At 41.9% G+C, this 22,197-nt stretch overlaps 1 protein-coding gene and 1 long non-coding RNA gene across 3 annotated transcripts in view; both read left to right on the top strand.

The window, feature by feature from the left end:
- CDYL2 (chromodomain Y like 2) overlaps positions 1 to 21,923 on the top strand; it is a 67,872-nt gene extending 45,949 nt beyond the window's left edge. For both annotated transcript variants that reach the window (XM_079985872.1, XM_079985871.1), the window contains exons 3-7: positions 3,199 to 3,416; positions 7,484 to 7,656; positions 10,895 to 11,105; positions 11,574 to 11,717; positions 17,081 to 21,923. In XM_079985872.1, coding sequence (XP_079841998.1) covers positions 3,199 to 3,416; positions 7,484 to 7,656; positions 10,895 to 11,105; positions 11,574 to 11,717; positions 17,081 to 17,239 — 905 coding nt within the window. In that variant the 3' untranslated portion in view covers positions 17,240 to 21,923. The remainder of the gene's footprint in view (positions 1 to 3,198; positions 3,417 to 7,483; positions 7,657 to 10,894; positions 11,106 to 11,573; positions 11,718 to 17,080) is intronic.
- On the top strand, positions 15,295 to 16,213 carry LOC307221452. The gene is made up of 2 exons (XR_013841419.1): positions 15,295 to 15,740; positions 15,990 to 16,213. It is a non-coding gene; the product is annotated as an uncharacterized lncRNA (long non-coding RNA).
- Positions 21,924 to 22,197: the final 274 nt, after the last annotated feature.

Here is a 22,197-nt window from a genome sequence, read left to right as displayed (position 1 = left end):
TGCTAGGTGCTCTCTTTGAACAAATGAAGAAACAACAAATAATGATGATAACCTGATGGATGAGAGGGTTTATGTTGTGTTAGATTTCCCCGAAGGATTAATCCCCTGCCCTCTTCCCTTACCATCTGCACCTTCAGCAGCTGTTGCTTATTCCTCAATAGCATATAAATTTTCCAGCCCAAGTCTGCCTTCATCCATTGCCCAGGCACTTGCATGTGATTTTTCAGAGTTCCCTGTCCAGACCTACTTGAACCTGCTTAGATCTAATTCCTAACAGACACATGGCATTCTTTTGACCCTGAACATGATCAATCCTTGTTGGGAGGTTGCTTTTTTGGCTAGGGGAAGAGGTTGCCCCTTTAGATCCCCCCCCCCACTAAAGGTAATTTGTTGCCTCAAGCATTCTGGTGATACCTCTCTGTTGTTTCTTACTGGCCCCAGTTACAATCTGGTCACAGTACTTGCCAGGTGGCTCCACTATTAGAGGGAGTGATTATTATTTGAAGATTTGCCTGGTGTATTTGGAAAAAGAAAAAGTATATTCCCTGAGTGGGCTTTAACTGGTGTGCTGGAATAAGATCTGGGAAGACCCTTTGTCCTCGAGGGAGACAGTTCTCAAAACATGGTGAGCAATCTTCAAACAATAATAAATGGTTGTTTTCAAGCAGCAGTCTATGGTTTTGCTTCTCCTTGTTTTGGGCTTTTGGATTGCTAAGTTTACTTCCACCTGCAGCTCTCCTCCTCTTCAATGCATCCACTGACATGGGAGGTTTCAGTATATATAGAGATCAGTTGGTCCATCTGACTCAGTCCTGTCTATTCCAGTGGGGCCATAGCTCAGTGGTAAAGCATCTGACTTGCATGCAGAAGATCACAGGTTCAAATCCCAGCATTTCCAGCTAGGAAAAAATGTTTGTTGGGGGGGGGGGTGGCTTAAATAAAACAATACAAATATTTGGCATTTGTCTGTTTTGAGACAATTAGGTTGTGTCTTAATGTGTAAAAATAGTATCAGTGTATTAATATTCCTAATTATTAAGAAGGCAACAGGTGAAATATGTAAGGTGAATATGTCTTGAATATGTTTATAGAGGCCTCACTGTGTGGTAGGATTAGCTGTCCAATCACAGACTCTATTAACTTTTTTTTCCTCCAACACCCTCAAAAGTACATAATCCAGACCCTAGTGACATTAATTGAAAGACTTCTCTTGCCTTTGGTTACTCCCTGAGAGACTAATTTACCTTAAACTCCCATGACAGTCCACCAGCACTTTCACTAAGCAAAGATGAATCCAATCTACAAAACTCAGATCCAGGTCCCAGTTGTACATCTTTTGATTCTGATTGAAATTACACCAGGCTGTCTGGAGCCAAGAAACAACTTTGTTCATTGCAATTCATATATAAGGGAAACAAGAGGGAAGTTTGGATTAAAGAAACATTTATTTGGTTCATTTAAACCCCTTACAAAGCAGTTTACAGCAGTGAATAGAATCAGTGGATTATATCCAATGTGAGTTCTGCTCAGAGTAGATCCACTGAAATTAATAGATATAGCTAACTTATGTCCATTAACTTTAATGGGACTACTCTGAGTTTTTTAAAAAATGGTTAAATGCAGCCCGATACATTGAACAGTGCAAACATTAAAAACCCAACTGGGGATGAACTGTTAAAACAGCAGCAACAAACATGAAGCCAAATAAAGCCATCAATAAAAAGCAGAGTGGGTTTAAAAGGGGGGGGGGGGTTGAAGCAATGCAGGAAGTTGGACTAGATAACCCTTGTGAACCCTTCCTATTCTACAGTTATATAATTCTATGATTCTAAAATTCACTTAAAAGACAACAGTGAGGGGCCCATTCACACTTCCCATATAAGGGAAGTCCACAGCAGATAAGGCCCTGTTTTTGTTCCCCTCCAGTCTCATGGTCCTTGGGTTCATATGCTTAGAAATGCTCAGCATTTCCTGTCTAGGAATGGAAGACAAATATACAAATTTCGAAGAATGGTCGTGTTTCACTTTGTGTATTGGTTCGAGGAAGTGTGAATTAAGCACATTCACATTAAAATACAAATGAAAATGAATTCCTCCTCCACCCCTCGTTACTTATTAGCCGTCTCAAGCTTTTTTTGAAAAGCCAGAATATACAAATTATATATTTTTTGAAAAGCCAGACAAAACAAAAATCCAGTCCAAATCAAATGTGTGAACAGCATGATCCTATATATGACTACTGAGAAATCAGTGTCATTGAGTTCACTGCGGTTTGCTCCTAAGGAAAGGAGCATGGGGTTGCAGACTGAAGTCCCAGTGATTTCAATTGAAGTCATTTAAGCTCTTCCCTTTAGCTAGCGCAGTGGTAGGTAACCTCAGGCCTGCCAGGTCTGATGATCTGACCCTTGAGGTTCTCATCAGGCCACACTGTTCACAGGCACTGCTCTATGCCTTCTTAGTTCACTTTTTACTGGCTGGCATGCATATCTGAATTCTTTCTTGTCTGGATGGTGGATGGAAAAGATACTGGGAGTGAGCATTGAAAGCTCTGGTTTCTGTGTAGCGTTACTGCACAAAGGTAGAACTCACATCCATTGATCTGCCTACTTTTGCCCCCTGATCACTTTGTCTCAGGCCTCACCTGCCAGAAAGTTGCCTGCAAGAGAAGGCAGCCTGTGGCCTGGAAATGGTTCCCCATGCCTGAACTAGAGCATATTGAGACAAAATATGTTTCACTAAGTATGTACTTATTTTTTTTAAGGGGCTGAGTTTACTTTCAAGGAAGGCAATAGTATCCATTGGCTTTTGTTGGAGAAACTCTAGCAGTTGCCACTGTTCAACTCCCTTAATTACTCCATCCTTTAAAGCAGAATAAGAGAAATTCAACCAAATGAAGAAGGCATCATATGAAGCTGAAGTACATCAAAGATGTACTTCTTGAGGAGAAAGGGGCCAGGGCTTAGTGGTACAGCATTTGCTTTGCTTGCAGAAGGTCACAGGTTCAATCCCTGGCATCTCCAGGTGGGCTGAGAAAGATTCCCTGTCTGAAACCCTGGGGAGCCCATGGTCAGTCATTGCATAAAATATTGTGCTAGGTGGACCAGTAGACTGGCAACTTCCTATGTTCCTGTGCTTGTCTCTTGGGGGATTCCTAGAGATAATGACATGTGCCTCTTCTGACTCTTTGCCTTTTGAAAGGTTCTTCTCTGGCAAATGGAGGCCTGAATCTTCATAGCACTGTGAAAAGGAAGCTGGAAGGGGAGAAGGATTACGTCTTTGATAAGAGACTCAGGTACAGCGTGCGTCAAAACGAGAGCAACTGTCGGTTCAGAGACATTGTAGTACGCAAAGAAGATGGATTCACGCACATCCTCCTCTCCAGTCAAACCTCAGATAACAATGCACTGACTCCAGAGGTATGCAGGTGAACATCAAAGCAAAGGGGAGAGGCCCTGTAAAGTGGGAGGGCGATAGTAGCTAGAAAGCTAAAGTCAATCTTAACCTGAGTTTACAGTTGTCCCCTCATCACCCATGAAGAAGCTCCCATTTCGGACTTCCGCTGTTGATGCTTGCAATATTTTTTAAATGAAAGAATAGAATCAGAGGCTGCAGATTTGTAGTCCGTACACAACATTTTTATTTTCCTCAGGGTTTGAATGGAGGCCACGGGAACTTACGGGAACTCATAATGCTTGCATTATGAGTTGATGACTCCCCAACCCATCATGTTCACATGGCGGCCAATTGTGTGGGGTGGTGGTCCCTGATTGCATTCCCAAGTGGCAGGATATTGAGGCTTACTGATGGGGAAGGACCATAGCTCAGTAGCAGAGCACAGACTTTGGATGTCAAAGGTCCCAGGATCAATCATTGACATCCCCAAGTAGGTCTGGGAATGTCCCCTTTCTGAAACCCTGTAGAGCTGCTGCCAATCCATGTAGACAATGCTGAGCTTGATGGACCAATGATTTGATGGTACAAAGCACCTTCCTATGTTCCTTCCTATCATCTCTCAAGATATTAGAACTTTTGGGCATTCTCCAGGGTGAAATAAGTATCAAGAGCTTCCTGCTTCATTTATTATTATTATTAATTTTTACTCCCCTCAAAAAAACTATGGGTAAAAAGGTCACATATCACAAAAATACAAAGCTGGGTACAGGAGGTATAATTCATAAAAAATCTGGAGAATATTATAATTCTTTAAAAATTCCACTAGAATGACTCCTATTCCCATGGTTTGCCTACAGCCCTGATTACTGAACAGATGAGCCCCTAATCAAGGATCACTTCCCCCAAGCTCTTTGAATCTCCACTTCACATTCTGAAATAGCACAATATCCTTTGGGGCTTTGTTTTCTGTAGGCGGTGGCTTCTGCTGCTTTATCCTCAATTAATTAAAGGTGCCTCAGAACCTGGTAATTGCATTTCCATTCTTTGCATGGGTTTAAAGCAAAAACAAAACCAGAGCAAATGTTTTGCCTAGCAGCAGACACAGACAATGTAATGTGCTATCAGAATTGTTTCTTCCAGACATTCAAGGGGGCAAACGGCAGTTTGAGGGGCACACTTTTATGAAGGCATTTGTCTCTGTTACTTGTTCTTCTCTGGTGCTTCAGAGGTTGTTGGACTACAACTCCCATCATCCTTGGTCATTGTCCATGCTCTCTGGGGCTGATGGCACTGGATTCCAACAGCAAGTTCCTCACCCCAGTTTCTTAGGTCTTCTCTTTATTGCCCCAGTCCATGACCACTTGTAAACATCAGCTTTCTTAACAATACCTTCAGAAATGGCTTTAAAAATAGATTTTTCAGGTGCTTCAACTGTTCCTAATTTCTCCTAATGAACATATTTCATATGCATCTGACTAATATACACATTTTTGAAATGCAATTTCCCCTAATATAATGGATTTTTGTATGTTATCTTCACTAATATATTCATGTTCATATGGAGTTTGCCCTAGTTCATGTGTTTTTGTGCAAATATATAGCTGGAGAACTGTATTGCAAAATTAAGAGAAGTGGAAATTTCAAAGAATGGCTGTGCTTCAGTTTATGTTTTGTTACAAAAGTGCAGTCCATCATTATTATTACTATTTATATCCTGCCTTTTTCCAGGCAGCTTACAAAAAACAGGCAGATTTGCCTTTAGATGCAAACTGAATTGAATTTCTCCCCCATTGCTATCTAAGTGTAAGGATGGATGGATTTGTTGATTTTTATTTCTCCTAGAACCTAGGTTCACAAATTTCCAATCTTAAGCTCTGCTTTTCCACATAAGTTTGCATACATAGATAGATAGACTCCCCATAAGCCTTTTTGTGTGGCGTTCTACCATTTCTCATACGCACCTTTATGCAGTGTAATCCTATTTGCATGCAATTAGCCTAATATACACCATTTTGCATGTTATTTTAACTAATATATACAATGCACACTTTCCCCTAATATGCACATTTTTTTTGTTCAAGGGCTGCACCGTAAAATCATGGGAAGTGTGATTTTTGAAAGATAGCTGTGTTTCAGTTCAAGTACTGTTTCATAATGTGAATTATGAAGGTTCATGATAAAATTCAAGCCAAACCAGATCTTTCCCACATCCCTACCAGAGAGCAAGTTCCCTTTGAGTATGCCCAACTTTGCCCTGTGAATACGCCTGAGCTACTGATCATAGTAAGATGAGTTCCACTGTAGTAAATGTTCTATTAAAGATTGTTTGGTCAAGGGCCTCTTTGGTCTGATCTGACACCACTTTCAGAAGGTAATGCAGGACAGGATAATTTCTGGGTAAACGAAATGCAGGCGTGGAAAGAACTTTCAGCAATAGTAATGATACTGGGTGTGAGAACATGTTTTTAAAACACACCCAGTAACTTGTTTATTTTATCAAGACAATTTATACCCTGCCCTTATGGTGCAAAGCACAAGACAATCAGTGAAAGTCACAGTGTGCAGCTGAAGCCAAATCATTCCTAAATCCTCATAAACTAAAAGCCTGCTGAAATTAGAAAACAGTTTCTGAGTGCTATATGAATAATCTTAAATTTGTAAGAAATCAAGGATATGAATTATTTCATCTTCCCAAGGCTTTTAATGTTCTCTTCCTTGCAGAATTAAAGTGTCAGCAACTGTGTGGATGTACATAATAAAATTTACAGTACACCTGATTCTCAGAAAGCTTTCCTAACCCTTTTTGATTCTCCCAAAGAAAGAGCCCCACTAACCAAGCTGGAAAGCTCATTTCTTGCCAAAGATGTATTTGTTTTATTGTCACTTGACTTCCATCACTATTTATTTATTTATTTATTTATTTATTTATTTATTTATTTATTTAGTTTCCTTTGCCAGTCTCTCCAAAGAGAATAGCCATACACTGTTGGCGATTCCAACAGTGCTGTGCAGCTCATGACATGTACATTGAATGCATACTTTTGAAAATAAATTACCGGTATCTAGAAGCATAGCACAGCATTTTCCCCTTGGCATATTACTTGCATGGGGGGTACACTATGCAGTTACTGGGGAATGGGACCTAGTTGCATGGAAACGTCTGTACACACAGAGGCTTTGTCAATTCAGACATCTGTGCCCAATACATTGATGCCAGGGGTTTTGTGCACTTGGGAGCTCAGACAGGGTTAGAGATGTGTCCTTGATCCCCTTCATATGATGAATGTGTCAAGGGGGTCCTACGCCAGGTAAAGTGATTTTACCACCTGTTTTAAATAAAGACAGCTGGCATGTTGCTTGGTTTGTTTCTTGCAGGCAGGCATGCACATACACAACTTCTTAAAAGTACAAAATCTTCAAATCACAGAGGAAAGCCCACACTTACACAAAGTGCGGTACTCAGGAGGGACAGAAAAAATGGGCATGATCCTGCTCTTCCTGCCGTGTGCATTGGGTTGTGGGTGTGGGTGCTATACTCCCAAAAGTTTCTCCAATTTGCAGCCATTTGCACATCTGCCCATGGCCCCCAAAAAGATTGACCAAGCCCTGTTCCACACATTGAGTCTACACAGTCATTTGAAGAGTCTGTACAGTTTCTGAAGGCATGAAAAGGAAGAATAGCTCTTCTGGGGCCCACGCCACTGCACGATACCCTTGTGTGGTCATTTAGACAAGCTTTTCTGGAAGAAAAGCAGAGGTTGCAATTGAAAGGGTGGCAACATGAAGCCTTGGGAAGTCCGAAGCAAACCAATGACCTTAAATTTCCTTCCTCCATATTTCGCTAGCAATACCTTTTGCTTTTGAAAGTTGCAAAGCAACTTATAAATAATGAGTGTAGAGCAGAGATAGCCAAAGTGGAGACTTCCAGATGTTGTTAGGCTTCAACTCCCAACAGCAAAGCCATCCAATGGCCAAAGTAGTATTGAATATATATTTGAAACATGCAGTTGTAGCTGAAACAGTGTAAAGCTAGTGATCACTTTAGCTGTGTGTGTGTCAAAGAACTGTTCTTGTTTTTTGGTCTTCACAGATCATGAAGGAGGTCCGGAGAGCACTGTGCAATGCATCAGCCGACGACAGTAAACTCCTGCTTCTCAGCGCAGTGGGTAGTGTCTTCTGCAGTGGCCTAGACTACTCCTATTTAATCGGCAGGTTATCTAACGATAGAAGAAAAGAAAGCACGAGGATCGCAGAAGCTATAAGGTGACTTTGTCTTGCCTCTGATGCTCAGGAGTTGCCGTGCTTGGGGAGGAAGTCTTAAGATTTTTTTTATTTTAGTTTTTGTGGTCCCTGTATATGTTTATGTGTTTCTTTGCTTAATAGGGTTGTTATTATTGAGTTGTTTCTTATTTTTATTTTGTGTTTTGTGTTTTTATATTGTGATTTTATCCTGTGAACCGCCCTGAAAACTGTGGGTATAGGACAGTATAATAATAATAATAATAATAATAATAATAATTCACTTATAATATACTAGCAGCCACGCTGAAGTTTTATTACAATCAAGCATTGTATACGTTTTGTTAAAATAAATGAGCCAAATTATCACAAAGCCTCACGGCTTAGAAATCAGTGTAGGACAAACTAAAAAATTGTTGTTGTTGTCACTATTTTTACCCAACTTTCATTCTAACCCCTAATGTGGGTTACAACATTGAAATACAATATATACAGCAGATGGCACAAATAATCAAGCCTGGAGAGTTGACTTGGATCAGGGATAGAGACGTTGTCGGCCTCCAGAAATTTGTTGGACTACAACTCCCATCATTCCTGTCTGTTGGCAATGCTCACAGAGGCTGGTGAGATCTGGAGTCCAGCAATGTCTGGACAGCCACCAGTTCCCCATCGCTGGCTTGGGCAGTGGTCCTTGGCGGGAGATGCGTCCCCATTTTCATCTGTGAAATTTGAAAGGGTTGCGCTCACCTGGAGATCACCAAGATGAAGTACAAGCCCTGTAGAGGTTTTGATTGTACCTTTCCTTCCTTCTGGCATGTCAGATATTGCCTCGGGGACTTCAGCATATTCATAAATTTCAGCACTCATGATGATTCCTAGCATGGCAGCCTTGCTTGATTAAAACAGGATTGTGCAGTATGGCTGAGCCTAACAAAGGAGGTGTTCTCCTCTTTTCCTTAGAAGTAAAATGACCTCATTTACATGTAAATGGACAACCAGTGCTAAAATGTGGCCTTCCTTTAATAAGTGTCATATTATTTTTAATAGAAATCTGCCTAGTGTGAAGCACGTTCCTTAAATCCGTTGCCAAACATGCTCCTTACTGTTTGGAGCCCAATCCCAAACTGTTGCCAATTAGTGCCCATGCAATCATGACCCATTTGTGCCAATTATGTTTCTGGCTCAGTGTTGCGTTTGGGAAGGTCTGTAGCTCAGGGGCAGAGGACATGCTTTGCATGCAAAAGGTCGCAGCTCCAACCTCTGACCGCTCCAGGTAGGACTGGCTAGGGCTCTTACCTGAAATCCCAGACAGTTGCTGCTTGTCCGAATAGACAATACTGAGCTACATGGACTCAGTATAAGGTATCTTCCAATGTGCTTGGAAAAACTTAGTTTGTAGTGTACCCAAAAATTGCAAAGGAAATTGCCACTCAAATCGGGGTGATTTCAGAAGTTGCACAGGTCATAAAGCAGGGGTGGGAAACTTTGCTCATCTCAAGGGCCACATTCCTTTCTGAGAAACCTTTCAGGGGCCACATGCCATGGGTTAGAGGCAAAAGTGAGCAGAATTTGGCCTTTGGTGCAGCAAATTAGTTTCTTCACATGCAAGCCCATCCCTCTCTATCCTCCTGTCTAGACAAGCAAGAAGCATAATAAGAGTTCAGGAACACATTCCAGCCAGAAAGGAACCTTGCCAGGAGAGTGTACAACATGGCTGGTGAGGGATGTGGCTCAGAGGAGAGTACAACCTGAGGAGAGTCATGGGGGTTGCATTTGGACCCCCTGAACCTGAGGTTCCCCATCACAAAGCCATCACATCCACGTATCTCAGGATCAACTGTTTTAAAGAATATTTGGATGTTTCTCTTTTAAGGCATTGGGACGCGGGTGGCGCTGTGGGTTAAACCACAGAGCCTAGGATTTGCCGATCAGAAGGTTGGCGGTTCGAATCCCCGCGAAGGGGTGAGCTCCCGTTGCTCGGTCCCTGTTCCTGCCAACCTAGCAGTTTGAAAGCACGTCAAAGTGCAAGTAGATAAATAGGGACCGCTCCAGCGGGAAGGTAAACGGTGTTTCCATGTTCTGCTCTGGTTCACCAGAAGCAGCTTAATCATGCTGGCCACATGACCCGGAAGCTGTCCCTCGGCCTATAGAGCGAGATGAGCGTGCAACCCCAGAGTCGGCCACGACTGGACCTAATGGTCAGGGTCCCTTTACCTTTACCTTTTAAGGCATAGAATCATAGAATCAAAGCACTGTAGAGTTGAGAGGGACCCTGAGGTTCATCTATGCAGGAATCGCAACTAAGGAATCCCTAGCAGTGAGTTAAATGCCCATGCAACATTTTACAAATTAAAGACAGGCAGTCAGCCTGTTTGAAGGAGAGTGACAGCTAAGCCAGCACTGAATTCACTGGCATGTGTGCACCACTTGTTCAAGTGGCAAAGCCGGCCAGATGTGTAGGGCTCGCATTGCAGCTAGAAGATGCCTTTCTTCACCCTCCGTAGACATCAGGAAACCACCCCAAGCCAAGATGGGTGGGGAAGGGCTGCAGTCCAGCAGGCAGGGCATCTGCTTGGCATGTTGAAGGTGAATCAGTAAAAACAATGCTGAGTTAGATGGATCAAGGGTGTGTCCCAGTATAAGCCAACTTCTTAGGTGTACTTGCTGCTCCGGGGAGCTATAGATCAGCGGGTAGCACATCTGCTTTACACACAGAAGGTTCCAGGTTCAGTCTGTGGCATCTCCAGGTAGGGCTGGGAAAAGGCTTCTGCCTGAAACCTTGGGGAGCCACTATCTGTCGGCATGGACAGTTCTGAGCCAGATGGATCAATGGCCAGACCCATTATAAGGTAGCTTCCTGTGCTCCTATAGGTTGCAAAGGTGAATCCATTTTCAGAGGGAATAGGCATCAGTGATAGGGAGTGGCTGTCTCCAATGGGCTTTATTTGTGAGGTTCTCTTAAGTTACCTAGCTCCCTTGCCAAAGGTTTCACTCCAATCCGGCAAGGTCATTCTCAAGTTTGTTTCCTTTTATTGCATCACTATATATTGTAATCATATATATATTACACGCACATTAACACAGAAGGTTTCCAAGCAGGGCACAGCATGCAGAACAGGGAACAAAAATGCAAAATAACAGAGGTTCTGCACTAAAAAGTGTTCTCAGAATTGCCAGCAATTTCCGGTAATTTCCCGATGGGATGATTGACATTTTTTGGAATGTGATTAATAACAGTTCTCCTCCTTCTCTAAAACTGCAGGGATTTTGTCAAAGCTTTTATCCAGTTTAAGAAGCCAATCGTGGTTGCGATCAATGGACCTGCTCTCGGCTTGGGGGCTTCCATTTTGCCGCTCTGCGACATCGTCTGGGCGAGTGAAAAGGCCTGGTTTCAGACACCTTATGCAACTATTCGCCTCACTCCAGCTGGCTGCTCTTCGTACACGTTCCCACAGATACTGGGTGTCGCTCTGGTAAGTCTGCTTCCTGGATGATTCCGGTGATCCAAATCCAGGCAAATGGCTTGGATCTAAAAGTGCCCTTCTGCAGGCACAAAGCCTCATTATCACCTCATAGAGAGACCATTTCTGACTTAACGGAAGAGAATAGCACAAGGAAAGTGAGCTGAATCCCGAGTTTCTCTTCTGTTGGGACAAATCTGCATTCAACCATATGTGCTATTTCTTCCCCTGAATCCCATACCTTACTCACTTAATGCAAACCAAGTCCTTATGCTTTTTCAGCCTGAGGGCAGCATCCCCTCATAGCCAAACTTCTGGGGACCACATGCCAGTGTTGGCTGAGGGACCGAGGCAAAAGTGGGCGGAGCAAGACCTGTGACTCTTACCTTTGTACCAGAGGCTACATTCCAGCCATGCAGATGTCCGAGGAGGATCTACACACACATTTCAGCGTCTTGACTCAGATATGTTTGATTGCAGGCAAATGAAATGTTGTTCTGTGGAAGGAAGCTAACGGCACAAGAAGCCTGCAGCAGAGGACTCGTCTCCCAGGTTTTCTGGCCCACAACATTCGGGCAAGAAGTGATGTTGAGGGTGAAGGAAATGGCATCCTGCAGTGCAGTGGTAAGAAACGGGCAGTCGCTGGGATTGGCTAAGGCATGGCAATGTTCATTTTTGGAAACGAAACTCACAAACTGATAAAGGAGTGTGGAGATATGGATTTAAGCTTGGAAATATAAGAAACCGAAACTGATAGGTTTGCCTGTTTGTATAAAAGCATTAGCTACAATAACCATATATCTATATATCTATCTATATCTATCTATATCTATCTATCTATCTATCTATCTATCTATCTATGTATATATTATTGGTTTTTCCATGTATACATCCTCTAACAATATTTCTCTAACAATTTTCCATATTTCCACCCTTCCTCCCCTGGACTTCCCTCATATTCCCATTTTGTTTTATTTCCATATTACTCACCCTGCGTGTTGTTTCCCAAAATTTTCCCCATACATATTGTCAGGGGTTCAGGAGCAGAGGCACAGGGGAGAGAGAGAGCGGAGAGCGAAGGGGAACAATCCGAGGGCAGCGTAGGGGAGTATGACAGTGGGCCGAGAGATTCCATGAGCTTCTCCAGCGATTCGGAAGATTCCCAGAAGGGGGCACCGATGGCCAGGGCAAGGGGGACCCGGGAAGGACGCACCAGAAGCAAGGGGCCAGCGGCGACTCCCAAAGCAGCAGCTGGAGATCGGGACCAGCTTCCCCACCAGGGCGTAGCGGGGGGGAAGAGTCCCATGCGTCAGGGCCGGCTTCCCCTCCAGTGGGGAGAGAAGATGAGGCAGGGCTGACCACGCCCCTATCACTGAGTGAGGGAAAGGATGGGAAGTCAGACCCAGCCAACCCCCCCGAAGGGGGAAGCAGTGACAGGAGCAGTGTAACGGTCAGGAGGAAGGTTGCCGGCTGGGCGCGCGCGCCAAGTTCAAATGTACAGGAGCGCGGGACAGCAGGGAGGTTGGATTGGGAGCCAGGTCCTAAAGCACGCCGGAAACAGGGGGAAGAATCCGGGGAATCAGCATCAGAAGAGTCCAGAAAGGGCGACACCCCAGAGGGCAGAAGGACCCAGAGGAGAAAGGAGCAGAAGAGGAGGTGGAGCAAGGCTAAGGTCTTGAACTGGTGTCGAGGGGGAGGAGATTCAGATGGAGCTTCAGCGGTCTAGGGTTGAGACGTAGAGCTGCACGCCGCGGCTTTGAAATGGAAACTGAACCTTAATAAAGACTTTTGTATATAGCAAGAACTGGCGTTGGTCCTTTGTGAGCTGGGACCTTGGGCAGCTCTGACACATATAATCTTACTTTTCATTATATACAATAGTCTTTGTTTATTCAAACCCTGCCAGTGAGTCTAATTCTTTATGTTGCTTCTTTATATATGCTGTAAATGGTTCCCAATCTCTTTTAAAGTCTTTGTTATCCTTTTCATGTAATTTATCTGTTAATTTTTTCAGTTCTGCGTATTCCATAAGTTTCCCTTGCCATTGTTCTTTTGTTGGTATTTCTTCTGTCTTCCAAGCTTGTGCTAATATAATTCTTGCCACTGTTGTTGCATACATAAATAATTTCCAATTTTCTTTTTTTAAATCTTGATCTAAAATTCCTAGGAGGAATGCTTCTGGTTTCTTAACAAAAGTCTTTTTAAACATTTTTTTCATTATATATCATTTCTTCATTATATATCATTTCCCAATAATTTCTAACCCTTTTGCATTCCCACCACATATGATAAAATGTACCATCTTTTTCTTTACATTTCCAACAGGTTTTAGATCACTTTTTATACATTTTGCCACTTTCTCTGGCGTAATATACCATCTATACATCATTTTCATATAATTCTCTTTCAATAAGATAAAATCTGTAATTTTTAAATTCACCTTCCACATCTTTTCCCAGTCTTCCAGTTGTATATTATGACCTAAATCCTGAGCCCACTTTATTTGTGCTGACTTTACCATTTCATCTAGTGTTTCCCCATATAACAGGGGATTATACATTTTTTAAAAGTAATTTCGTATCACTACAATATCCTTAGGGGCTACCTGGCTTGCTCTATTTCTTGGCCTGAAGGGAATAGTTAAGACTTCTTTTATGTATTTACTTTAAAAGCTAATCTCATCTCTTCCAGAAACTTCCAGTAATCAGGATTGTTGGGAATTATTATTATTATTATTATTATTATTATTATTATTATTATTATTTAATATACTGTAAGCCACCTGTGATCTTCAGGTGAAGGGCAGTATATACATTTTAACAACAAAAACGTAATTAATATGCAATGCTTTGAGGACTCTAAAAAGCTACATAAAAATATTTTGTTATTCTTCTTGCTGCAATCTTGGGGTGCTTTTTAGGGAAAGCTGGCAAGGAGGCATAATCCTTTACCTGGGACATTTTATTCAGGGATGGGGAGCCATGTTTGTCTAAGGACTGCATTATCTTCTATGTAATCCCGGGGGGAGATGACATGTCATTGGTGGGCGAAGGCAAGGGCAAAAGTGGGCAGAGCAAGAAGTGTAAATTTGAGCTTTGTACAGTAGGCTAGTTTCTACAGACATTCCTCTTTCTATTCTCAATCCAGGCAAGCAAAGAGGCATTATCAGAGTTCAAGGACACGTTTCAGCCAGACAAAAGGAGAGGGTGTGAAGCAGGGTGGGTGACAGGTGTTGCTTGAGTGGGTGGATGGCATGGGGAGATCCTGAAGGGCCAAACAGAGAAATTTGGGGAGCCTGTGGGTTGACTCTTAGGTCCAGCAATAAGCTTGGGTTGGTAAACAGTTGAGTGAACTGGTGGATAAGAGTAGTGTTAAGCACTCTCCCTTCTGCCCACCAGTTTTCCCCTGCAAATTTCTTCTCCACCCCTGGAGCGGGGAACATGTTTTCCATGTTGTCTGGCAAACATATGACAAACCCAACTTCATCAGAACAAAAAAACCATTTGTTCCTCCATCCTGTTTCCAACAGGCGCCAACCAGATCCTTCTGAGAATCATCTTTGCTAAGCTTGCTTTTTATAATTTGGATACCTAAATCTGCCTTATAATGAGCCAGACCATTATTCTATGTAGCCCAGTGCTGCTTATGGAAACATTGTGGGGCTCATGGTGTCACAGGTACTAGCCAATCAAGGCTATGAGCTTCTGCTGCAGACTCAGTTTCTCAGAGATCCACTTCAGAGAGGAAATCGTTCATTTGCACACACTACATTTGCACAGCCTACATATGCACAGTAAAAGTTCTTCAAGAGTAGTCCTGATTTTCAAATAATGTGTCATGTGTGGGATCTGATTTTCAACCCAAAGAAAAATAGAATATTTTTCTCACCTTTTATAATAAAAGATTGTAGCTCTGCCACACACTTCTCCAGCAAAGACAGAACAGGTACTTGTTTCAGAGGAAAGGTTTGGAGACACAGCGAGGCACTTTTAATTAAATGAATTGCAGATAACATCTCACATGGCATGAGAACCACAAAGAAGCACAGACTGAAAAGGCACTGTGAAACTCTTGCGGATTGTGCTGATAAGCACATAAATTGATCTGACAATGCCCCCAGCCGGATCCTGCATTCCCCATTGTTGTTTCCATTGTTATCCTTGTTTCTGATTTCATAAGAAGATGAAATGTAGCTATGCACATAAGGATGCCTGTAAAACAAGGGTGGGGAGTGTCAGGCCTGTATTTCTGACCCTCAGGACCAGGGCCGGCCCAAGACATTTTGCCACTTGAGGCAAAACAGAAAATGGTGCTCTGCCACCACTGTCTCTGCTGCTGCCGCCTCCTGAGGCAACTGGGGGCAGCCTGGGGAAGCCCCAGCGCACTGAAGGCAACAAGAGAAGCAAAAAAGGAGGTCAGAAAGGAGCAGGCAGTTGCAGCCTCACTCTTCCCAGGCAGTGGCTGTGGGCAAAAAGCACAGGAAAAGTCCGGTGGCATGGTCCTCAGGGGCCCAGATTTGCCACCCCTCCCAGATGCCCCGAGCCTGCCACCTGAGGCAACTGAGGCTACCCCTCACTTGCCTGGGTAGAGGAATGTGGGTACATGTGTAGAAATGTCTGGCTTTGCATGGCAGGAAGGCAACCTGTTGTACAAAAGTACAGTGGTACCTCGGGTTACATACGCTTCAGGTTACATACGCTTCAGGTTACATACGCTTCAGGTTACAGACTCCACTAACCCAGAAACAGTACCTCGGGTTAAGAACTTTGCTTCAGGATGAGAACAGAAATCACACGGCGGCAGCGAGAGGCCCCATTAGGTAAAGTGGTACCTCAGGTTAAGAACAGTTTCAGGTTAAGAACGGACCTCAGGAACGAATTAAGTTCTTAACCCGAGGTACCACTGTATATCATCCTCACAGCTCTACTCACTTTTTTTCCCAGGCTCCACCCATGGCTGGACTGCAGCCCCAGAAGGCTGCCCATGAGGGGAGCATGGCCTTCAGAATGAAAAAGCCCCCATCCCCACTGTAACACAAGAAGAAAGAGTGGTCAGGCGGAGAGTCACGAGCGAAGGTTACAGTGCTCAATGAGCAACCTTCCAGGGGCCATATGCCAAAACTGGCTGGGACCAGAGGCAGAAATTGGGCAGAGCAACAGGTGTGCCTCTTACTTTGATATCTTAGGCTACATTCCACCCCTAACAAAAGGTAGAGGCTTCTACACATACATCTCTCCATCCAGGCATTATTGCGTTTCAAGGCCACACTGCATCCAATAAACAGCACATGGAGAAGGTATAGAGTATGGCTAGTGAGGGTTGTGGCATGGAGAGAGGTCTGAGGGCCAGATAGAGAGGCTTTGAGGGCCACATTCTACCCTGAGGCCTGAGACTCCCCACCACTGGTAAAATAAAAGTTTGCCAGAACAAAAAGTTATTCAGTAACTGGTGGGAAACGTTGCATAAAGGGGCCAACTGCACATCATGGGGCCAGGTGCTCCATAATCTGGCTTTAGCCATTGAGAAGACCTTTTCTCTTGTCCCATCCAGACATTCTTCCCCCATAGGTGAGAGACAGATAAGGGTCTCACCTTCTGGTCAGAGTCCAGAGACTTTCCAAGCTGTATAGGAAAAAAGGCATCATCTTAGCTGTTTCATCCTCTCTGCAACCATCTCTTGTCACCCCATTAGCCCACCATCCAACTACAGTACTTGGAAAATGAATGTGTTAGATTTAGAACCTTTCTTGCCTCTTCTCTGGAGTTGTTTGTTTCACTAACATTCAGATGTTTGGTTCCTCCTAAACTCCTAATCTGGCCGTCCTCTTGTGTAGTGACACTGGCCTCACTCATAATGGGTTTTACAGAGTTTCTACCTCAGGAGCACCTACTAACACTTTTGCAGCTGCGTTCTGGGCCAGCTGATGTTTCCAAAGAGTGAATAAATTGAAATGATGAAATGGGCTTCTTAACAATTTCTTTTCTTAGGTACTGGAAGAATCTAAATGCCTGGTCCGGAGCTTCCTTAAATCTGGCCTCGAAGATGTGAATGAGAAAGAATGTCAGATGTTAAAACAGCTCTGGAGTTCTTCCAAAGGACTAGATTCATTGTTCAGTTATCTGCAAGACAAAATATACGAAGTCTGACATCCTTGCGCAACTCTGAAAGAGCAGGGAGGAAGAATGTTCCAAGAGAAAAGCGATTTCAGGCGTCACCAGGGTTTGAGAAAATAATATAAAAATCAAACCCAGACCCAGCAAATCCTTCAGAGGAATTTGTGATAGTGTATCTAACATACCTATGGTTGTGTCAGTTTCCTTGTGAGTTAAATAGAGAAGTTCAGTGGCTGTTCCTAGCAGGTTTGATTATTGTTCGACAAAGGAAGAGACAGATGTATTAAGAACTGCATCTCAATGTACACTTGCCTAGAGAGAAGTGTACATTGCATGTGCTAGAAAGCACAAGTGTACCCCATCAAGGCATACTGCAAAAATCAATTGTTGTCTCTTTTTTAAAATTTAATTTATTCTTGCTACTGTAAGCAACTTATCTTTGCGTTGACCTAAGTGGCTCAATTTAGAATTTGGGCCAAAGCCACACTTTCAGGGCCCACTTTAGAGATATTTTAATAATTTTGTTTTGTTCGTTGAAAGAATAACCATGGAAAAAATTTAAAAGGGGAGAGTATAATTTATATGTATCATGTAAAAAAATATTTTGGAGAAAAGAAAAAGAACCTACTTGGATTTGTGTTTTCCCCACTCTGTTTGTGAATGTATTTAATTTATTTATTTGTGTCTTGCTGTGTGTGTGTGTGTGTGCACATACATACACATTTGATTGCTCGTCTAGTTAATATATAATTATCATTTTCAGATTTCCCCGGATTGGACAACTGTTTTGCACGAGTACACAAGCTCTGTGATTTACAGTAAACGAATTGAGCTGTGCGTACAATAAAAACAAAATAAAGCAGGAATGCTGTAGGGCATTAAAAAGCAGCAGAGAGTAGACATCATTTTAGATACCTTAAGAAAACCAATCAAATGCCGAAGCTGTGAGTTTTACACAAGTCTCCTCCTGACAACTTGAGGCATAGGTAGCAGGTGCTACATTTAAAAGAAAAGCTAATATGTTTACTATTTTCTTATTAGCTCAACATTAATAACAGGGTGAATGGTGCCTAACTTGTGGCGCCAACAAAGGATTAAGCATTCCTTTGTGCTATGAAACTTAGAACCTTACCTTCATGAGCCTCCTTCCTCAGATGTGATTAGTATATTTTGGAAAACGTTGAGAGAGGCCAGCAAGAAGCTGCTAGAGGATCATGAATTAGATGGGGAAAGGCTTTCATACTTCTTTCATTCTCCAGCCCTCGGTGGCCAGACTCTCCACAGGTTTCCCTCAGGACAGTCTATGGTCATTTACTATTAAAATGTGACCCTAATGAATAGATTCTTCCATTTTGCATCAGTTTATTATGTGTTTGAAGTCTCTGGAAAAATACCAGAAGGAATGCGTTCTTCAGATTAAGCAAAGAAGCTGGCAAGTCCAATCAAGATAAACGGTGTGGGCTGTTCTAGTGCTTTGTATGGCGGCTCTGCATCTTCCGACTACTCTAAAAAATTATTGTTCTCTTAAGATTGCAAAAAAAGAAAAAAAAGGAATCCTGGGAACAGACTGAGGGTTCACATTATCTCTCAGATTTCATGGAATACAGAGATTGACTTCCACGATTTCCCTATCTGTCTGTCTGTCTGTCTAGTTTGCTGCCCTTTCAAGGTTAAGTAGAACACACTTTCCATTTCTTTTTACTTTTCAGAGGTTCCAAATTAGACTACTGGGCTTGGATTTTTTTTTATTTTGTTCCGTTTTTTGCTTCATATTTGGCAAAGCTCCACCTTCTAGTTAGAGCACATCCACGGGAATCTGCTTACAAATCAATGCAGAGTCTGGCTTCTTGTTCAGATTTGTCTAAATATTTTTGGAAAGCAATATTGAAGGTGGCTTGTGGAATGCTTGTTACCCACAAGTGTTAGAAGCCAAGGCCGCATTCCTCAGTCAAGGGCTGATGCCTCCCTTATTCTCAGCCGTGAACCGTCTTAACAAACCCACGAATCATTTTCGTCCAGTTGACTTCCATAGAGTCAATGTGTGAACTGGAGTCATACCCTTGAATGTACACTTGCAGGGCAAATAATTGTATTGAAATATATGGGGAAACATCTTTCAAAAACATGCTTTCATGTCTCTAAACAAATGATGCAACCCCAAATGATGTGTTAGACATTTTAACGAACCAGTGGAAAGTCCTTGCAGCATGGGAAAATTATTGCGCTGTGTAGACTCTTGGGAGTGCGACATTTTGGGTTTTGAACAGCAGTTTTTCTTAATGTATCTGATTTTTCAATATTGTTTCTTCAACAGCATTTTCAAAACCGTCTCATTTGCCTTGGCAAATTAATAGCTGAACAAAACTGAGTACCATTTCTTCATAAAAATTAACTCTGAAAGCTCTAAAGCTTTCCCCCCCCAAAAAAAGAATCATGTTTAGGTGGTTAATTTAATTTCCATTTAATTTTTTAAAGAAAAATGGGCAGTGATTATTTTTTAATACACTTCCTTATTTTGTTTTCTCTTTCTATTGTCACTGGGTATTCAGCTGTATAGGTATACTGTATATATTAGACCGAATACTTTTATGAATATTCACAGTATTTAATTAAAAAATACATGCAAATTTGTTGTTAAGTATGTTATATTATTTCATGTAAATTGTTTTGTACAAATCTTTAAGGATTGGCAGTTTTTGCATTTGTAGATACAGTAAAATGAAACAATTTATTTCTGTGTGTTTCTCTTGCATGTACATTTTCGCTGTACATAAAGTGTGGCTTTAGTTGGGTAACCTTCTGTTTCAATGAATAAGCTGTCCAACTTTAATAAGTATATATTTTCAAAAATATAAACTTTTATATTTCCGTGGTAGATTAGGGTAAGCGTTTTAGGCAATCTTTTTCCACAATGGTTAACCATTATTTTAATCTCAAGCATCCTGGGGTTGGTGCCAATTGTTTTCCTCTTAGAATTCTAATACACACTTTTACACTTATATATGCAGGCAGGGTGTTGTTTTATTATTTCTTTTGTTTTTTCCCCAACCTTGAAATAACAGAGTTTAAGGTACAATTTGTAAATTTAGTGCATTTGTGAATAAGCCTTACCACTAGGTTGAATCAAACGTTGTTAACTGCATAAGTAAGATGGAGGGTCCAGTTAGATGTGATGGCAACAGACCCATGTTGTAGAACATTTATTCTTCTTGTTATAGTTGCCATCATGCAGATATAAAAATAGAGGATGGGGAAAACTTCATGCCGGCCACCTTTCTTCACACATCTTTTTCCCCACAGAAACTCCCCCCTCCGCTCAAGTTGCCTCCTCCTATCCAGACTCTAAAACCAGGTATAAGCTCTCTAGAGGGGCAAGTTGCTAGGGAGAGGTGGTTCTCAGGATAGGAAACACACAGACAGAGAAAGTGTTCAGTACAACCTACCTGCTAAGGAATGTGTTATGTCATCATCATGTCTAATTAGATCTGAAGAAATTTCCTCTAACACCCCCCCCCCCCATTGAAGCATTCAGACATTTGGCAAATTTAGAATGCAAGGCCTTAATTTTTTCCCTTGTGATATGGATTAATACGGGTTGTTTCTTTCAAACAACATAGTTAGGCTTGTCGGTGTGGGTATTGTTTGATATAAACTCTGCATACTGTCCGCCCAGCCACATTACTCAATCTCAGGCTCTCTCTTTTTTCGGTGGCTGGGTCTATAAAAGTCAAATCTGACTGAAGCCAACTCTCTTTAGGAGGCACTAAAGAAGTTTACATAAGGGACTTACAGACAATCTTAATCGTAGTGCATCTAAGTACTCCGTTTCCTGGATGTGTTATCTCTGTCTACCCAATTAACTGTATGTTTTTAAGCCATACTTAAATCTCTTTGCCACTACTTTAAATACCACACGGGAATTTAATTGCTAATTCACTGACATTGTCAACAGGATTTTAACTTCTAGGGAATAATATATATAAATATATATGTATCTTCCATTAAAAAAATAAGGACCAAAGAGTTATCAATTATCCCAATGAATGAAGTTAAAAAACAAAGCAGTTTATCTGTACAGCAAAGGATCGTCTGTTGATTCCCTTTCAACATGCATTTTGTATCATTCATTTCAGGGATAGAGAAAAGGGCAGGATAGCCATTGTGGGTCTATCTGCTTTTAACATGTTGGAACATGAAAGATAGCCAGTAAATGATGGAGTGCCTATTGGTAAGGCTTATTACCAAACTTTGGAGATAAAGCAAATAACCAAAAAAAAAAAAAAGCAGAATTGCAAATTTAATCTGTGAAGATTGTTTGATTTCTAATGAGTGTCTTGCACAAAGGAATTAAAACATTTTCTGATTAGGCCCATAAGTTATTTTGTTGTCCAAATAGCATAGAATAAGATGGGAACAGTTTCCAATATTTGTGATGAAGGAGAGTGCACAGTATATAACAAATATGAGGGTATAGGGCACCCCTTAACCACAGTGTTGTAAATAATATTTTAGAAGCTAGTTCAGTACTAGTTTCTTCTGATTTATCAAATATTGACTGTCTAGATCAAATTGTACACAATATATTTGTCAATGGTCCTGTAAACTAGTGTATGAACACATTTTTCTGGGTGCCTTAGAAGTTGTATTTTTCATGTGTGTTAATATGCAGTATTTATACATTGTGAGAAGCTGCTTTGAATAAAAACATTGAAACTTCCATTTTCTGACTTCGGGGTTATAAAAATGGTCATGGTGAGTTTTGCCAAGGAGTGTCAACATGTATATCCATTACTGCCAACATCAAACTTAAGGGGAAGGTGCATGCCAGATTTTCCAAGCAGTCACAGGAGGTTCTTCACTCGTGATACAGGCCTGACATCATCACCTGGCAACCTAGGCAAATTGCTCCAGCAGGGCCTACCAGCACTAACCTCTGCCCCTCCACGTTGGACAGTTGGGTCTGTGAGCCTTCCTTTTCATATCCCCAGTGT

The sequence above is a fragment of the Podarcis cretensis genome, assembly GCF_951804945.1.
Source record: "Podarcis cretensis genome assembly, chromosome: 8".
NCBI lineage: Eukaryota > Metazoa > Chordata > Lepidosauria > Squamata > Lacertidae > Podarcis > Podarcis cretensis.
Note: the sequence above shows the minus strand (reverse complement) of the source record. Positions and strands in the feature narration are given on the sequence as shown.